Below are 14,675 nucleotides of genomic sequence, written 5' to 3'. Positions count from 1 at the left end.
ATCGACCTCATTGCCGTAGTTAGGACTGCCTACTTATCGGTCACGCAAGTTGCTGTCATCACACAATACTGCACTTTATCGTCTCCCTTTCCCGCAGTGTCTGTTCTTTCCTTTTCAATTCGGTGTTCACACGTGAGCGTTCGTTACCCAGCAGTGGTCACGGATTCAACATCATTGCTACCCACAAGGTTCTCAAATAGTGCAACATAGGATAACTCGGACCCCTGAGGAAGGAGTGTTTCTCCGAAACACGGACCATGTTGGGTATGGTCCCTATGCATATGAGAGCCATTCTTTGGATTATATTTTATTGACTTTTAATAAAATTCCTTTGACTTGTACATTTTACTCTGCAGTCTTTTTTGTTGTTTGTTTCACTTGATTATTGCAGACCCGTTGGATTTTCCTTTGTTTTTTCAGAGAACTGGAGTGACATTAGAGGTCATATGCATTAGTCATCTTTGGATCTCTCTGTATCAAGGAAGTAGTTGAATTTATTTTTGGTCTCTGCAAAAACATGTGGGGTTTTGTTTTTTTTTAAAAGTGCAGTTAATTACTAGTATGGCAAAGTTCCCCAAACCTGGGGATCCCATAGCTCAGGGGTGGGCAACTCCGGTCCTCGAGGGCCGTAATCCAGTCGGGTTTTCAGGATTTCCCCAATGAATAAGCATTGAAAGCAGTGCATGAAAATAGATCTCATGCATATTCATTGGAGAAATCCTGAAAACCATACTGGAGAAGTAGCTCTCTATGTAAAGATCAATATACAAGCGACCGAAATGCAAGGGCCCTGGGGAGAGGAAGAAGCAATATGGATCGCTCTGAAAAGAGAAGATGGAACTTCTATTCTACTTGGGTGTAGTCTACAGACCTCCGACTCAATCGCAGCAAATTGATAAGGATCTGATTGTGGATATCCAAAAGTTTGGAAGGAAAGAGGAGGTGCTGCTGTTGGGAGATTTCAATCTGACGGATGCGAACTGGAATGTTCCGTCTGCGGAATCAGAAAGAAGTAGGGAGATTGTGGATGCCTTTCAAGAGGTTCTGCTCAGACAAATGGTGACGGAACCCATGAGGGATAAAGTGATATTGGATCTGGTCCTCACAAATGGAGAGAGTATCTCTAATGTTCGAGTGGGTGCTCACCTGGGAAGTAGTGATCATCAAACGGTTTGGTTTGATATAACAGCTAAAGTGGAGAGCGGCCGCATGATACTTAAAGTCCTAGATTTCAAACGTATGGACTTTAATAAAATGGGAGAGTATCTGAAGAAAGAGCTGTTAGGATGGGAGGACATAAGAGAAGTGGGGAAAACAGTGGTCTAAGCTGAAAGGAGCGATAAAAATGGCTACAGACCTTTATGTGAAGAAAATCAATAAAAACAAGAGAAAAAGGAAACCAATATGGTTCTCCAAACTAGTGGCAGAGCAAATAAAGGCAAAAGAGTTGGCGTTCCTGAAATATAAAAAAAACCCAAGAAGAGGAGTGCAGAAAGGACTACAGGGTGAAACTGAAAGAAGCCAAGAGAGAGATACGTCTGGCAAAAGCACAGGCGGAAGAACAAATAGCTAAAAATGTAAAAAAGGGAGACAAAATTTTTTTCTGATATATTAGTGAAAGGAGGAAGATGAAAAATGGAATTGCTAAACTAAAAGATGTGGAGAGTGATGCAGAAAAAGCAAACGTGTTAAACAAATGCTTCTGCTCTGTGTTCACGGAAGAAAAACCTGGAGAAGGACCAAGATTGTCTGGCAAAGTAACACGAGAAAATGGAGTAGATTCTGCGCCGTTCACGGAGGAGAGTGTTTATGAACAACTTGAAAAACTGAAAGTGGACAAAGTGATGGGACCGGATGAGATCCGTCCCAGGATACTGAGGGAGCTCAGAGAGGTTCTGGCGGGTCCTATTAAAGACTTGTTCAACAAATCTCTGGAGACGGGAGTGGTTCTTGGGGATTGGAGGAGAGCAGATGTGGTCCCTATTCACAAAAGATGAAGTGGGAAACTACAGGCCTGTGTGAGCCTCACTTCTTTTGTTGGAAAAATAATGGAAGTGCTGCTTAAAGAAAGGATAGTGTACTTCTTTGAATCTAATGGGTTGCAGGATCCGAGGCAACATGGCTTTACAAAAGGTAAATCGTGCCAAACGAACCTGATTTAATTTTTTGATTGGGTGACCGGAGAGCTGGATCGAGGACATATGCTAGATGTAATTTACTTAGATTTCAGCAAAGCCTTTGATACGGTTCCTCATAGGAGGCTGTTGAACAAACTTGAAGGGCTGAAGTTAGGACCCAAAGTGGTGAACTGGATTAGAAACTGGCTGTCGGACAGATGCCAGAGGGTGGTGGTTAATGGAAGTCGCTCGGAGGAAGGAAAGGTGAGTAGTGGAGTCCCTCAGGGTTCGGTGCTGGGGCCGATCCTGTTCAATATGTTTGTGAGTGACATTGCTGAAGGGTTAGAAGGAAAAGTGTGCCTTTTTGCAGATGATACCAAGATTTGTAACAGAGTAGACACCGAAGAGGGAGTGGAAAATATGAAAAAGGATCTGCAAAAGTTAGAGGAATGGTCTAATGTCTGGCAACTAAAATTCAATGCAAAGAAATGGAGAGTAATGCATTTGGGGATTAATAATCGGAAGGAACCGTATATGCATGGACGGGGAGAGAGACCTTGGAGTGATAGTGTCCGAAGATCTAAAAGTGAAAAAACAGTATGACAAGGCGGTGGCTGCTGCCAAAAGGATGCTGGGCTGTATAAAGAGAAGTGTAGCCAGTAGAAGGAAGAAGGTGTTGAGGCCCCTGTACAGGTCGTTGGTGAGGCCCCACTTGGAGTATTGTGTTCAGTTTTGGAGACCGTATATGGCGAAAGACGTAAGAAGACTTGAGGCGGTCCAGAGGAGGGCGATGAAAATGATAGGAGGTTTGTGCCAGAAGACTTATGAGGAGAGACTGGAAGCCCTGAATATATATACCCTAGAGAGGGTGGTGGATGCCTGGAATGCGCTCCTGAGAGAGTTGATGGAGAGGAAAATGGTGACGGAGTTCAAATCTAGAATCAGAAAATAATAGTAAATATTAAAGAACTAAGGCCAGTACTGGGCAGACTTGCACGGTGTGTGTCTGTATATGGTCTTTTGGTTGAGGATGGGCTGGGGAGGAATTCAATGGCTAGGAAGGTGTAGATGGGCTGGAGTGAGCTTTGACGGAGACTTCAGCAGTTGTAACCCAAGCACAGAACTGGGTAGAGCTTTGGATTCTTGCCCAGAAATAGCTAAGAAGAAAAAAAAATTAAAAAATTGATATTGAATCAGGTTGGGCAGACTGGATGGACCATTGGGGGTCTTTATCTGCCATCGTTTACTATAGATTCTGGTCCTCGAGGACCAGAGTTGCCACCCCTGCCATAGCTAGTCAAGTTTTCAGGATATATGAGTATACAGTGAATAAAGATGAGATATTGACATAAAGGACTGAGACATAAGTGTGGAATTCTTAGTATTGTTTTTATGCAAATTTGATTGCTTTTTTAAAATAATTTCTGTTTTTATTTTCAATATTTATACACAGTTTATATTCAGGTACTCAAGTCCCGCCTAGCTGTGCATGTACCGCTGTAACTCATATTGCATTTTGCTAGTATATTGTGAAAGTGCCCTTAATCCTCATTCGTAAATATATTGTGAATGTACCGATGTAACCTGTTCTGGGCTCCTGCGGAGGACGGAGTATAAAACTAAGGGGTCCTTTTACTAAGGCACGCTAAACAATTTAGCACGCGCTGAACGCTAAAGCGCCCATAGAATATAACGGGCGCCTTAGCATTTAGCGTGCGCTAAATGGGTTAGCCCACCTTAGTAAAAGGACCCCTAACTAAATAAATATTTCTCCCTTTCTATCCTGGGCCTGGGCAATGGAGTGTTATGTGACCTTGCCCAGGGTCACAGAGAGCTGCGCTGGACTTGAACCTGCAATCTCAGAGTGCTGAGGCTGCAGCCCTAACCATTACGCTACTGCTCCACCCCACTTAGAGCTTTATGAAACATTGATGTTGTAAACTGATCTAGAGCTAATGGTCAAGACAGTGCATAAATATTCTGCAATCATAGCATGCGTATAGCTTAACATGCAAATGCAAGAAGGCTGTACTTAAGGGTGGAGCAAAGAGTGTCAGTCCTTTGGAGAATCCAATTTAAATGTGCTGGAGAAGAGCGACTAAAATGGTTAAGGGACTGGAGGAGTTGCCGTCCAGTGAGAGATTAGAGGAACTGGGCCTCTTCTCCCTTGAAAAGAGGAGACTGAGAAGGGGACATGATCGAAACATTCAAGATAATGAAGGGAATAGACTTAGTAGATAAAGTCAGTTTGTTCACCCTCTTCAAGGTAGAGAGGAGGGCACTCTCTAAAGTTAAAAAGGGGATAGATTACGGACAAACGTAAGGAAGTTCTTCTTCACCCAGAAAGTGGTAGAGAACTGGAACGCTCTTCCGGAGTCTGTTATAGGGGAAAACACCCTCCAGGGATTCAAGACAAGGTTGGACAAGTTCCTGCTGAACCAGAACGAACGCAGATAGGGCGGGTCTCGGTTAGGGCACAGGTCTTTGACCTAGGGACCGCCGCGTGAGCGGACTGCTGGGCGCGATGGACCACTGGTCTGACCCAGCAGCGGCAATTCTTATGTTCTTATGTTCTTGTATGGGATTTTCACTCCCTTGGTTCCTGTCTCCTTTAATTCCCGTGAACCATCTAATTTTAGGAGAACTCGGAAATATAAACTTGCCTTTCTTAAAGTTAAGGGAATCAAAACTATGGGCAACTTTGGCCGATCTTTTTTTTTTTTTTTTGTTCGCAATAATTGGGAATGAGTTCCCTTCAGAAGTTAGACTTCTTTCTCATTTATCAATCTTTCAGAAAGTGTTGAAAACCTATCTATCTCGGAAATATCTGACTGACTCCTCTACTTTAAACTAATGATTATAGAGATTGAAGGGCTTCTTTTACTAAGGTGCGCTAGCGGTTTTAGCGTGCGCCAAACGCTAATGCCTCCATAGAGCTTGCATTAGTATTTTTCGTTTAGCGCACACACCTTAGTAAAAGGATCCCTAACATAGAAACATAGAAACATAGAAAAAGACAGCAGATAAGGGCCGCGGCCCATCTAGTCTGCCCACCCTAATAACCCTCCCCTATTTAACTCTGTGCAGAGATCCCACGTGACGATCCCATTTCTTCTTAAAATCAGGCACGCTGCTTGCCTCGATCACCTGAAGTGGAAGTCTATTCCAGCGATCAACCACTCTTTCGGTGAAAAAGTATTTCCTGGTGTCGCCATGCAATTTCCCCCCCCTGATTTTCCATGGATGTCCTCTTGTTGCCGTCGGACCCCTGAAGAAGAAGATATCTTCTTCTACCTCGATACGGCCCGTGAGGTATTTGAACGTCTCGATCATGTCTCCCCTCTCTCTGCGTTCCTCGAGTGAGTATAGCCGTAATTTGTCCAGCCGTTCCTCGTACGGGAGATCCTTGAGTCCGGAGACCATCCGGGTGGCCATTCGCTGGACCGACTCAAGCCTCAGTACATCCTTGCGATAATGAGGCCTCCAGAATTGCACGCAATATTCCAGATGGGGCCTCACCATAGATCTATACAACGGCATAATGACTTCAGGCTTACGGCTGACGAAACTCCTACGTATACATCCTATGATCTGCCTAGCCTTAGATGAAGCCCGCTCCACTTGATTGGCAGTCTTCATGTCTTCACTGATGATCACCCCTAGGTCCCGTTCTGCAACCGTCCTTGCTAGGATCTCGCCATTTAGGGTGTAAGTCTCGCATGGATTTTGACTGCCAAGGTGCATGACTTTGCATTTCTTGGCATTAAAACTCAGTTGCCAGGTCTTTGACCATTGCTCTAATAGGAGTAGGTCGTGTTTCATATTGTCCTTTGTGCTCTTGCTTGTTATATTACACAGTTTGGCGTCATCGGCGAATAACGTTATTTTACCACGAAGCCCCTCAGCCAGGTCCCTTATAAAGATATTGAAAAGGATCGGGCCTAAGACCGAGCCCTGTGGCACCCCGCTGATCACTGCCGTCATTACGGAGGGGGTGCCGTTCACCACCACCCTCTGAAGCCTACCACCAAGCCAGTCCCCAACCCATTTTGTCAAAGTGTCACCTAATCCCATAGAACTCATTTTGCACAACAACCTGCGGTGTGGGACACTATCAAATGCTTTGCTGAAATCCAAGTATACAATGTCCAAGGCCTCTCCAATATCAAGCTTCCCCGTCACCCAGTCAAAGAAGCTGATCAAGTTGGATTGGCAGGATTTCCCCTTGGTAAATCCATGTTGACGGGGATCCCGTAGATTCTCCTCATCCAGGATCTTATCTAATTGGTGTTTGATTAGGGTTTCCATTAGTTTGCTCACTATAGATGTGAGACTCACTGGTCTGTAGTTCTCAGCCTCTGTTCTGCAACCTTTTTTGTGGAGTGGAATGACGTTAGCCGTTTTCCAGTCCAACGGGACTCTACCTGTACTAAGGTAGAGATTGAAGAGAGCGGATAGTGGTTCCGCCAGGACGTCCCCTAACTCCCTGAGCACCCTGGGGTGTAGGTTGTCTGGCCCCATTGCTTTGTTAACCTTGAGTTTAGTCAGCTCACAGTAGACACTGCTTGTTGTAAACTTGAAATTACTAAACGGGTCCACTGAGCCATCCTTTTTCTGTAGCTGAGGGCCGGAACCCGGCGCCTCGCAGGTGAAGACCGAACAGAAGTATTCGTTTAACAATTCAGCTTTTTCCGAGTCTGCTTCTACAAAGTTCCCGTCTGGTTTCCTAAGGCGTACTATCCCGCTTGTGCTGCGGTTTCTGTCGCTAATATACCTGAAGAAGGATTTATCGCCCTTCTTGATGTTCTTTGCTAAAGTTTCCTCCATTCGGAATTTGGCCTCTCTAACTGCTGTTTTGACAGCTCTTGCCCTAGTCAAATAGACTTCTCTAGAATCCTGAGATCCTGTATGTTTGTAGGAGATGAACGCTTTTTTCTTCTCTTTTATGAGGTCCGAGATCTCTGCTGAGAACCATTGTGGCTTATTGTTCCTGCGCCGTTTACTCACTGATTTTATATAGCGATTGGTCGCCTCCTGAATGGTAGTTTTTAGAGTCGACCACAATTCCTCTACGTTATCTGTTCCTGCTCGGTTTTGTAGTGCTTGATGGATGAAATCCCCCATACCCTCAATGTCTCCCCATGTTCTGTGAATATTTTTGTTAACCGAGTCGAGCACTATTGGAGGGATAAATCGATATATAAAACCAAGGATTGGATTGGATGCATGCAGCTTATCAAATACAAAGCCGCGCTGCAACAGCCCCGAAGCCCTTTAAATCTCTATGGGCTTCGGGGCCGTTAGCGTAGCGCCAGCCATTAGTGCGGCTTTGTAAAAGAGGCCAATTAAGTTACGTATGCTACAAGGCACACTTAGGGCTCCTTTTATCAAGCCGTGCTAGCGGGATTAGCGCGTCGGACATTTTATCAGCTGCTAACCCCCGCGGCCGGCTAAAAAACTAATGCCTGCTCAATGGAGGTGTTAGCAGCTAGCGCGGCAGGCGGTATTCCGCGCGTTAAACACCTCCGCAGCTTGATAAAAGGACCCCTTAATTGCAGCAATTATCTGCAAAAGTTAGAGGAATGGTCTAATGCCTGGCAACTAAAATTCAATGCAAAGAAATGCAGAGTAATGCATTTGGAGATTAATAATAGGAAGGAACCGTATATGCTGGGAGGAGAGAAGCTGATATGCACGGACGGGGAGAGGGACCTTGGGGTGATAGTGTCCGAAGATCTAAAGGCGAAAAAACAGTGTGACAAGGCAGTGGCTGCTGCCAGAAGGATGCTGGGCTGTATAAAGAGAGGCGTAGTCAGTAGAAGGAAGAAGGTGTTGATGCCCCTGTACAGGTCATTGGTGAGGCCCCACTTGGAGTATTGTGTTCAGTTTTGGAGACCGTATCTGGCGAAAGACGTAAGAAGACTTGAGGCGGTCCAGAGGAGAGCGACGAAAGGAGGCTTGCGCCAGAAGACGTATGAGGAGAGACTGGAAGCCCTGAATATGTATACCCTAGAGGAAAGGAGAGACAGGGGAGATATGATTCAGATGTTCAAATACTTGAAGGTTATTAACGTAGAACAAAATATTTTCCAGAGAAAGGAAAATGGTAAAACCAGAGGACATAATTTGAGGTTGAGGGGTGGTAGATTCAGGGGCAATGTTAGGAAATTCTACTTTACGGAGAGGGTGGTGGATGCCTGGAATGCGCTCCCGAGAGAGGTGGTGGAAAGTAAAACTGTGACTGAGTTCAAAGAAGCGTGGGATGAACACAGAAGATTTAGAATCAGAAAATAATATTAAATATTGAACTAGGCCAGTTACTGGGCAGACTTGCACGGTCTGTGTCGGTGTATGGCCGTTTGGTGAAGGATGGGCAGGGGAGGGCTTCAATGGCTGGGAGGGTGTAGATGGGCTGGAGTAAGTCTTAACAGAGATTTTGGCAGTTGGAACCCAAGCAGAGTACCGGGTAAAGCTTTGGATTCTTGCCCAGAAATAGCTAAGAAGAAAAAAAAAAAATTTAAATTGAATCAGGTTGGGCAGACTGGATGGACCATTCGGGTCTTTATCTGCCGTCATCTACTATGTTACTATGTTACTATGTTATTGGCATGGTCAGGTTTCTAGAGGAGCCTTGACATGAAGAGGAAGAGAATTACAAAGGAAAGGGGGTGGCAAAGTAAAAAGCATGATGTCTAGTGGAGTTAAATTGTGCCAGTTTGGGGCTTAACATCCTTTCAAAGTTATTAGAATTATTATCTTCTATTTTAACAAGGAGCTGATTCCCATTTTTTCTGGTCACATTCTCTGGAAGAGCTGAAAATATCTCTGTCTGAAAACCTGATTGTGTAATTCAGACTTTCTTGGAGCTCAGCTTCCCTTGGCAAACTATGGTATAAACATGTACATATATGTAGGATGATTGGCTATGGTATAAATGTGCCTGTATTGAAAACCATTTCAACTCTGAATTGTAACACCTTTACGGAAGCTCATGTAAATGCTCTGAATTGGCTCTCCAGTCATTAGTAGCGGCATATAAACTTTCAATAAGCATCAACAAGGGGCTTGGGCAGGTTTTCATCAGCTCTGGGGCATTTTTCCTATTGTGTCTATTAGCAGTTCTCTTTCAGAAGAAGGCCTTAGCACGTAATCTATCTTACGAATCTTGCTGTTGCATGGACTGTTCTTCCCAGACGTTCTTCCTTTACTTTTCCTCCCTTTTGTTTTGAATCATTACTTATGACATCTCAAGATTTTTTTTCCCCAAAATCTTTTACAAAATACTAAAATATAAAAGAATCAGGTGATCCATTAACAGTTTGGAAGTGTTGATTAAACTTGGAAAAAAAAAAACATTTTACTGTTCCAGATCCTGTTACATGTACTTCTGTCATATTTTTCAGGATTCGGACATGGAGTGGCTTTGTCCTGTGATTTATCGTGTCTCTGCAATTATTGCTAAAAAGAAAGAAGAGAACATTACGAAGAACCTAGAAAAAATATATCATGAATATCCAGATATCAGGTATACTTTTTATATAAAAACATGTTCACAAGTCAAATTTTTAGCATGGTGAATAAGACGACTTTGTCCTTATTTCCATCATGACCCAATCAGGCCTACCTGAGTAGGGCAGAACCAATTTCATTCCAATGAACTACAGAGTTGAATAGACAAACATCAAATATTACTTGTTAACAGACCAGAAAACAAATAATTATTTTAAAAAATTCTGAAATCAATAAAATATAACATCAGATTGCCTGATTCAATTGCATGCAGGAAAAAATTGCAATACACATGAAAATGTTGCCAGTCTCGGCACGGATCTATGTATGTTTTGGCAAAAAGTCTGCCTCAGGAGTTGCAAGATCTAGCCAATATTGTGTCAGACTTGTGGACATTTCCCCCCCCCCTCCGTATTCGCGGTTTCGTAGACCACGGTTTCGGTTATTCGCAGTTTGTTGTTCCCCAAATTTACGTCACAGGAAATCGCTGCTCCCAACGTTGTATGGAGCAAATCGCTACACTTGCAGGTTAATTTATTCGCGGTTTTGTGTCTTTTTTTTTTTAGGGTTTTTTAACAGAAAAACCACAAATAACATATGAAAAGTTATTCGCGGTTTTTCTGTATTCGCTGCCATGCTGTTCTCCTATCACCGCAAATGCGGAAGGGGAAGTGTAGAGGCAAATATTGTTAATGAATCGGCATGTGCGGCGCAAAAAAGGCAGAACACCTGAAGTGATTGTAGATTGTCATTTATTTATTTAATCATTTATTTAGCCTGTCCTCCCAAAGGAGCCCAGAATGGGTTACAAGAGTACATTCACAGAAAAGTTGACTAAAAGTACAGACACAGCGTTTACAGTATAGACGTAACTTACAGACTTAGATACAGACCGTCCTAGGATTCAAAAGCAAACTAGATGCACATCTCCTTACGAGAGCATAGAAGGATATGGGTGACTAAATATTACGCCAGGTGTACGCCTGGCAGGGCCTCCGCGTGTGCGGATCGCCGGACTTGATGGACTGAAGGTCTGATCCGGAGATGGCGCTTCTTATGTTCTTATGAATTGCATGCCGATTCATCCAGGAACTCTGTGAAGAGGGAAGGACGACAAACATTAAGACAATTCAACTTTTCCGATTTGTTTGTTCCTTTGGATAAACAACACATGGATAGCAGTTGACTATACTGAGGCACCTATGTGGATCTATTCCGAAAAGAAAACTAGGAACCTACTAGCTTAACCGGGTATAAACTCGTACATGTTGGTTGCAAGCACTGAAACCAGCCATAGAGCTGGTGTTAATGCTTGCACCTGGATTCCAGTTATATGTGCATAAATTATAGTATTCTATAAGTTATGCACATAAGTGTGAGCCCTGCCTAGACTCCGCCCATGTGAACATCCATCTGTAAACTACACACCATTAAAGATACACACAACACACATGTTAAAAGAAAAGCATTTAGTGGGATTATTGGTATGTACAGTATATGCATATGAGCTAGGGTTATCAGATTTTGCATCTGGTAAAGGAGGACACGTGGCCCCGCCTAGGTCCGCCCCGTTCCGCCTCCCAGCCCCAGCCCCACGCAAACCTTGTCTCTTATGGCCAGGTTTGGAATGCACCAGTGCATGCGCAGATGCGCGCCAGACTCGGCCCGGATCTTACCAGCTTTTCTAAAACCACCAGACCAAGTGCTGGGTTTTGAAAAGCCGTCCTCTAAAAAGAGGGCATGTCCAGGTAAATCCTGACATATTTGCCAGTATAGTGGTTCCTTGGAATCTGAACGCACCTGTACTCGAACAACTTGGAATCCAAACTAAAAATTCAAGCAAATTTTGCCCCAGAATCCGAACTCTGCTTTGGAATCCAACCGCCCTGCACATTGTGTGTGTGTGTTTGTGCCCCAGAATCTGAATGCTGCTTTGGAATATTTGTTAATATTTTACCTTAAAATCCAGTGTATTTACTGTTAAAATTTGAGTTTGTGGGACCCAGGAATGGATTAATCCAGTTTCTATTATTTTCAATGGGAAAAATTGTCTTGGAACTCGAATGCTTTGGAACTCAAACGGGGTTCTGGAACGGATTAAGTTCGTATTCCAAGGTATCACTGTATTCTAAATCAGTTTTGCACATATATGGCACCTAAAATGCTGGCCCCCACTTTATAGATTGATCCCCATAATATCAGAAACGTGCCTTGGTCACTTTGTAGAATTCATTTTGCACTACACTCTAGATGTAAACATTTTCCCCATACACACGAAATAGGAAAACTCCTTTAGTCCGTCTGGCTCGAAATGTGTAGGCATAATTTCAGTGGAAGTAACATTTGGAAGCGAGCCTTCACCATAATAAAACCTATGCACCTTTAATTGTAAACAAAGCAAAAACTTAAGAGGCCAACAGTCAAAGGGTTTAGGCTTCTAACGTTCACAGTTGGGCTCCTAAATTGGCCTCTCTGAAAATTTGCCAGGACTGAGGGCCAGGTTCTCATAACTTCAGGTTGCCTTTAACACGTGGTCGCTAAACCGGGTCCAGCCGGTTTAGCATGTATGTATTTTAGTGGCGAATTATCAAAATGGCTTACCGCGGTCTTTTCCAAGCTTCCTAGCAGTCTCTGATTCTGCCATGCAAATGGGCTCATCAATATTTAAACGCGCACTCTGGTTGATTCTTCATCATCGCCGAGTGATTCTCTAAGCGCGGCATCAGCTTTTGGCAAGCAAAAATCAGCCACTGGTCTGGGGGTGCCGGTACTGTGTAAAGTGCATCTCTGGTGTGTGTTTTGATGGTGGCTCATGAAAAAAAAAAAAAATAAATTACATGATTCACATAAATTATAGGTTTTTTTTTGGAGAGGGGGGGTGGACAAAAGCAAGCTTCTTAAGTACGTGTATTATAGGCGTGTCTTATGTCTTATAGGCTGTGGTTCATGATCAAATTTGACATTAAAAACAAATTACAAGATTTACATGGATTATAGTAGTTTTGGGGGGAGAAAAGGCATGTCTTATGCACGCTTGTTGAAAGCTGACATTACCTTTCTCCTCCCTTCATCTAGCAGCTCTGGCACGCCTATGATTAACACACCGCTTATGGCGTTGCTTTTCCCGGCATATGTGCCTCTTTTGTCATGTATTCTGCATATGTGCCAATCACTGTCACCAGCAACTCATCTCTTGTAAATTTAGCAAACTTTCGCCACTCTCCGTCAACCTCATTTGCATGTGCGGTTTTTTGGAGAATGACTCGCCTTTTTGAAATCGCTGCAACGGCGGCCCATCGGTTTTTACTTTGAAGTTTTGAAAATCTGCAACAAAACCACCTATGGAAATACCAGCAGACCGATCTTGAAATGGGTTTGACGAGATTAAATTCAAAAACACAAAATGGCTTCTCCTAAAATACTCCAAAGCATGCTGCAGCCTCGACCCCTGCCCACCTTACCTGATCAAAGCAATTCCTAACCTAGCTGGTTAGTGCTTTGGCAATCAGAAGGGGCATTGGGCAGTACGGTAAAAACTTGGTTTGCGAGCATAATTTGTTCCGGAAGCATGCTCATAATCCAAAGCACTCGTATATCAAAGTAAATTTCCCCATAGGAAATAATGGAAACTCAGACGATTCGTTCCACAACCCAAAAACTTTAATACTAAATACTGTGTGCTGTGAGCGCTTGAGCTATGGGTAAATTGGGTGTGACACTTCTATTACATTCAGCCGCGCTCGGCATAAGATGTGCACGCTTTAGCTGTGGGTTCTGATGATGTGACGTGCGTATATGTGCTCATACTGCAAGACAACGCTCGTTTATCAAGTTAAATTTTTTTTTTTTAGTTCAAAATATTTTATTGATTTTATAAGTAGAAAACAAACAGCAAAAGGCTTCCGAAAAAGCCCACCAAGAAAAGAAGTGACAGCTCCCTTTCAAGTACATCATATCACAGTAATGAGTAGCAAAACAGAGAAGTTAATAGGGCAATGGATTCTGCATATTAAACCATAAGTTAGGCGAAAATATAATACCAAAAAGATATAAAAGCTAAGCAAGACCAGGTAGTATAAATGTTGAAAGGGTCATTGTTGAGTCCTGAAAATTTTAATAAAATGTGTGGTTGTCTTGCAAAACACTTGCAAAACACGTTTATTTGCTACTTAAGTGCCACTCGCTATCTTGCAAAACACTTGCAAACCACATTTACTCGCTATCTTAAGTGCTACTTAAGTGCCACTAGACATCCAGGCATGGACAGCCCAGCATGGTCTTTAACCAGTCCAGATCCTCTCCTGTTCTGTTAATCCTTTTCGAATATCGACCCCATAATTGTTAAAAATATATATATGGCTAGAGCCCCTGAAGTTATACATTTATCAGTCTTTGACAAGCCCACAGCTTGCTCTGAATTATCAGAGCGAAATGTCTTTAGATTGGTTTGTGATCACATTTGGCAAAAGTCAATTTTTCTATTTGTAGCATTCATGAAGTCTCGTAGCTACGTAAAGCGATTTAGCTGGAGCTCTGTACTGAGAATTACAAAGGTTTCACAAGACACGTCAGAAAACGTGTGAGCTTTAGCAGAAGAGGAACTTCAGCTTTGGGTGTGGAAGATTCAGAGTTGACCATCTGTTACTTTAGGAAACTCTCGCAATGGCACCATTTTAGAGAATGAGGGCATTGTATTAGCCTTATAGCTCTGAGAGGGAGTTTCCAGCTGACAGAGGAAGGGAACCTCTCTGCCTGCTTGAAAAAGAGAGGACTAGGCCCTTTCATAGCATTCTTTGATATCGGTTTATTCCGTATCTATTCAAATAAGAAGAGCATGAATGAGTCGGCAATCTGCATGCTATTATTAAAATAATTAAACTAATAATAATAATAATTATTATTATTATTGCTGATGATGTGCAAAGCACACACCTGAGGTGCATAGTGTTGTAACGTCAATTGTATAGGAAAGCTGTCAAGAAAGATAGGGCACAGGTCTACATGGATCTCCTGCCTAAATCTTGCTTACACTGAAGTCTGTTTTCATTG

General features: G+C 43.1%; 1 protein-coding gene and 1 long non-coding RNA gene across 4 annotated transcripts in view; one reads left to right on the top strand and one right to left on the bottom strand.

Moving 5' to 3' along the window:
* The window catches only part of EXOC3L4 (exocyst complex component 3 like 4), a 125,323-nt gene that overhangs the window by 104,126 nt on the left and 6,522 nt on the right, over positions 1 to 14,675 (top strand). For both annotated transcript variants that reach the window (XM_033952148.1, XM_033952149.1), the window contains one exon: positions 9,521 to 9,642. In XM_033952148.1, the coding sequence (XP_033808039.1) occupies positions 9,521 to 9,642 (122 nt within the window). The remainder of the gene's footprint in view (positions 1 to 9,520; positions 9,643 to 14,675) is intronic.
* Positions 10,435 to 14,675, bottom strand: part of LOC117363799 — a 31,349-nt gene continuing 27,108 nt past the window's right edge. The window contains exons 3-4 of one of the 2 annotated variants that reach the window (XR_004540126.1): positions 12,228 to 12,435; positions 10,435 to 10,720 (exon numbers count right to left, since the gene is read on the bottom strand). This is a non-coding gene — a long non-coding RNA (uncharacterized LOC117363799). The remainder of the gene's footprint in view (positions 10,721 to 12,227; positions 12,436 to 14,675) is intronic. The other variant, XR_004540125.1, reaches the window with a different exon arrangement.

Source organism: Geotrypetes seraphini, chromosome 7, assembly GCF_902459505.1.
Source record: "Geotrypetes seraphini chromosome 7, aGeoSer1.1, whole genome shotgun sequence".
NCBI lineage: Eukaryota > Metazoa > Chordata > Amphibia > Gymnophiona > Dermophiidae > Geotrypetes > Geotrypetes seraphini.
This window is presented reverse-complemented; position numbering and strand designations above follow the sequence as displayed.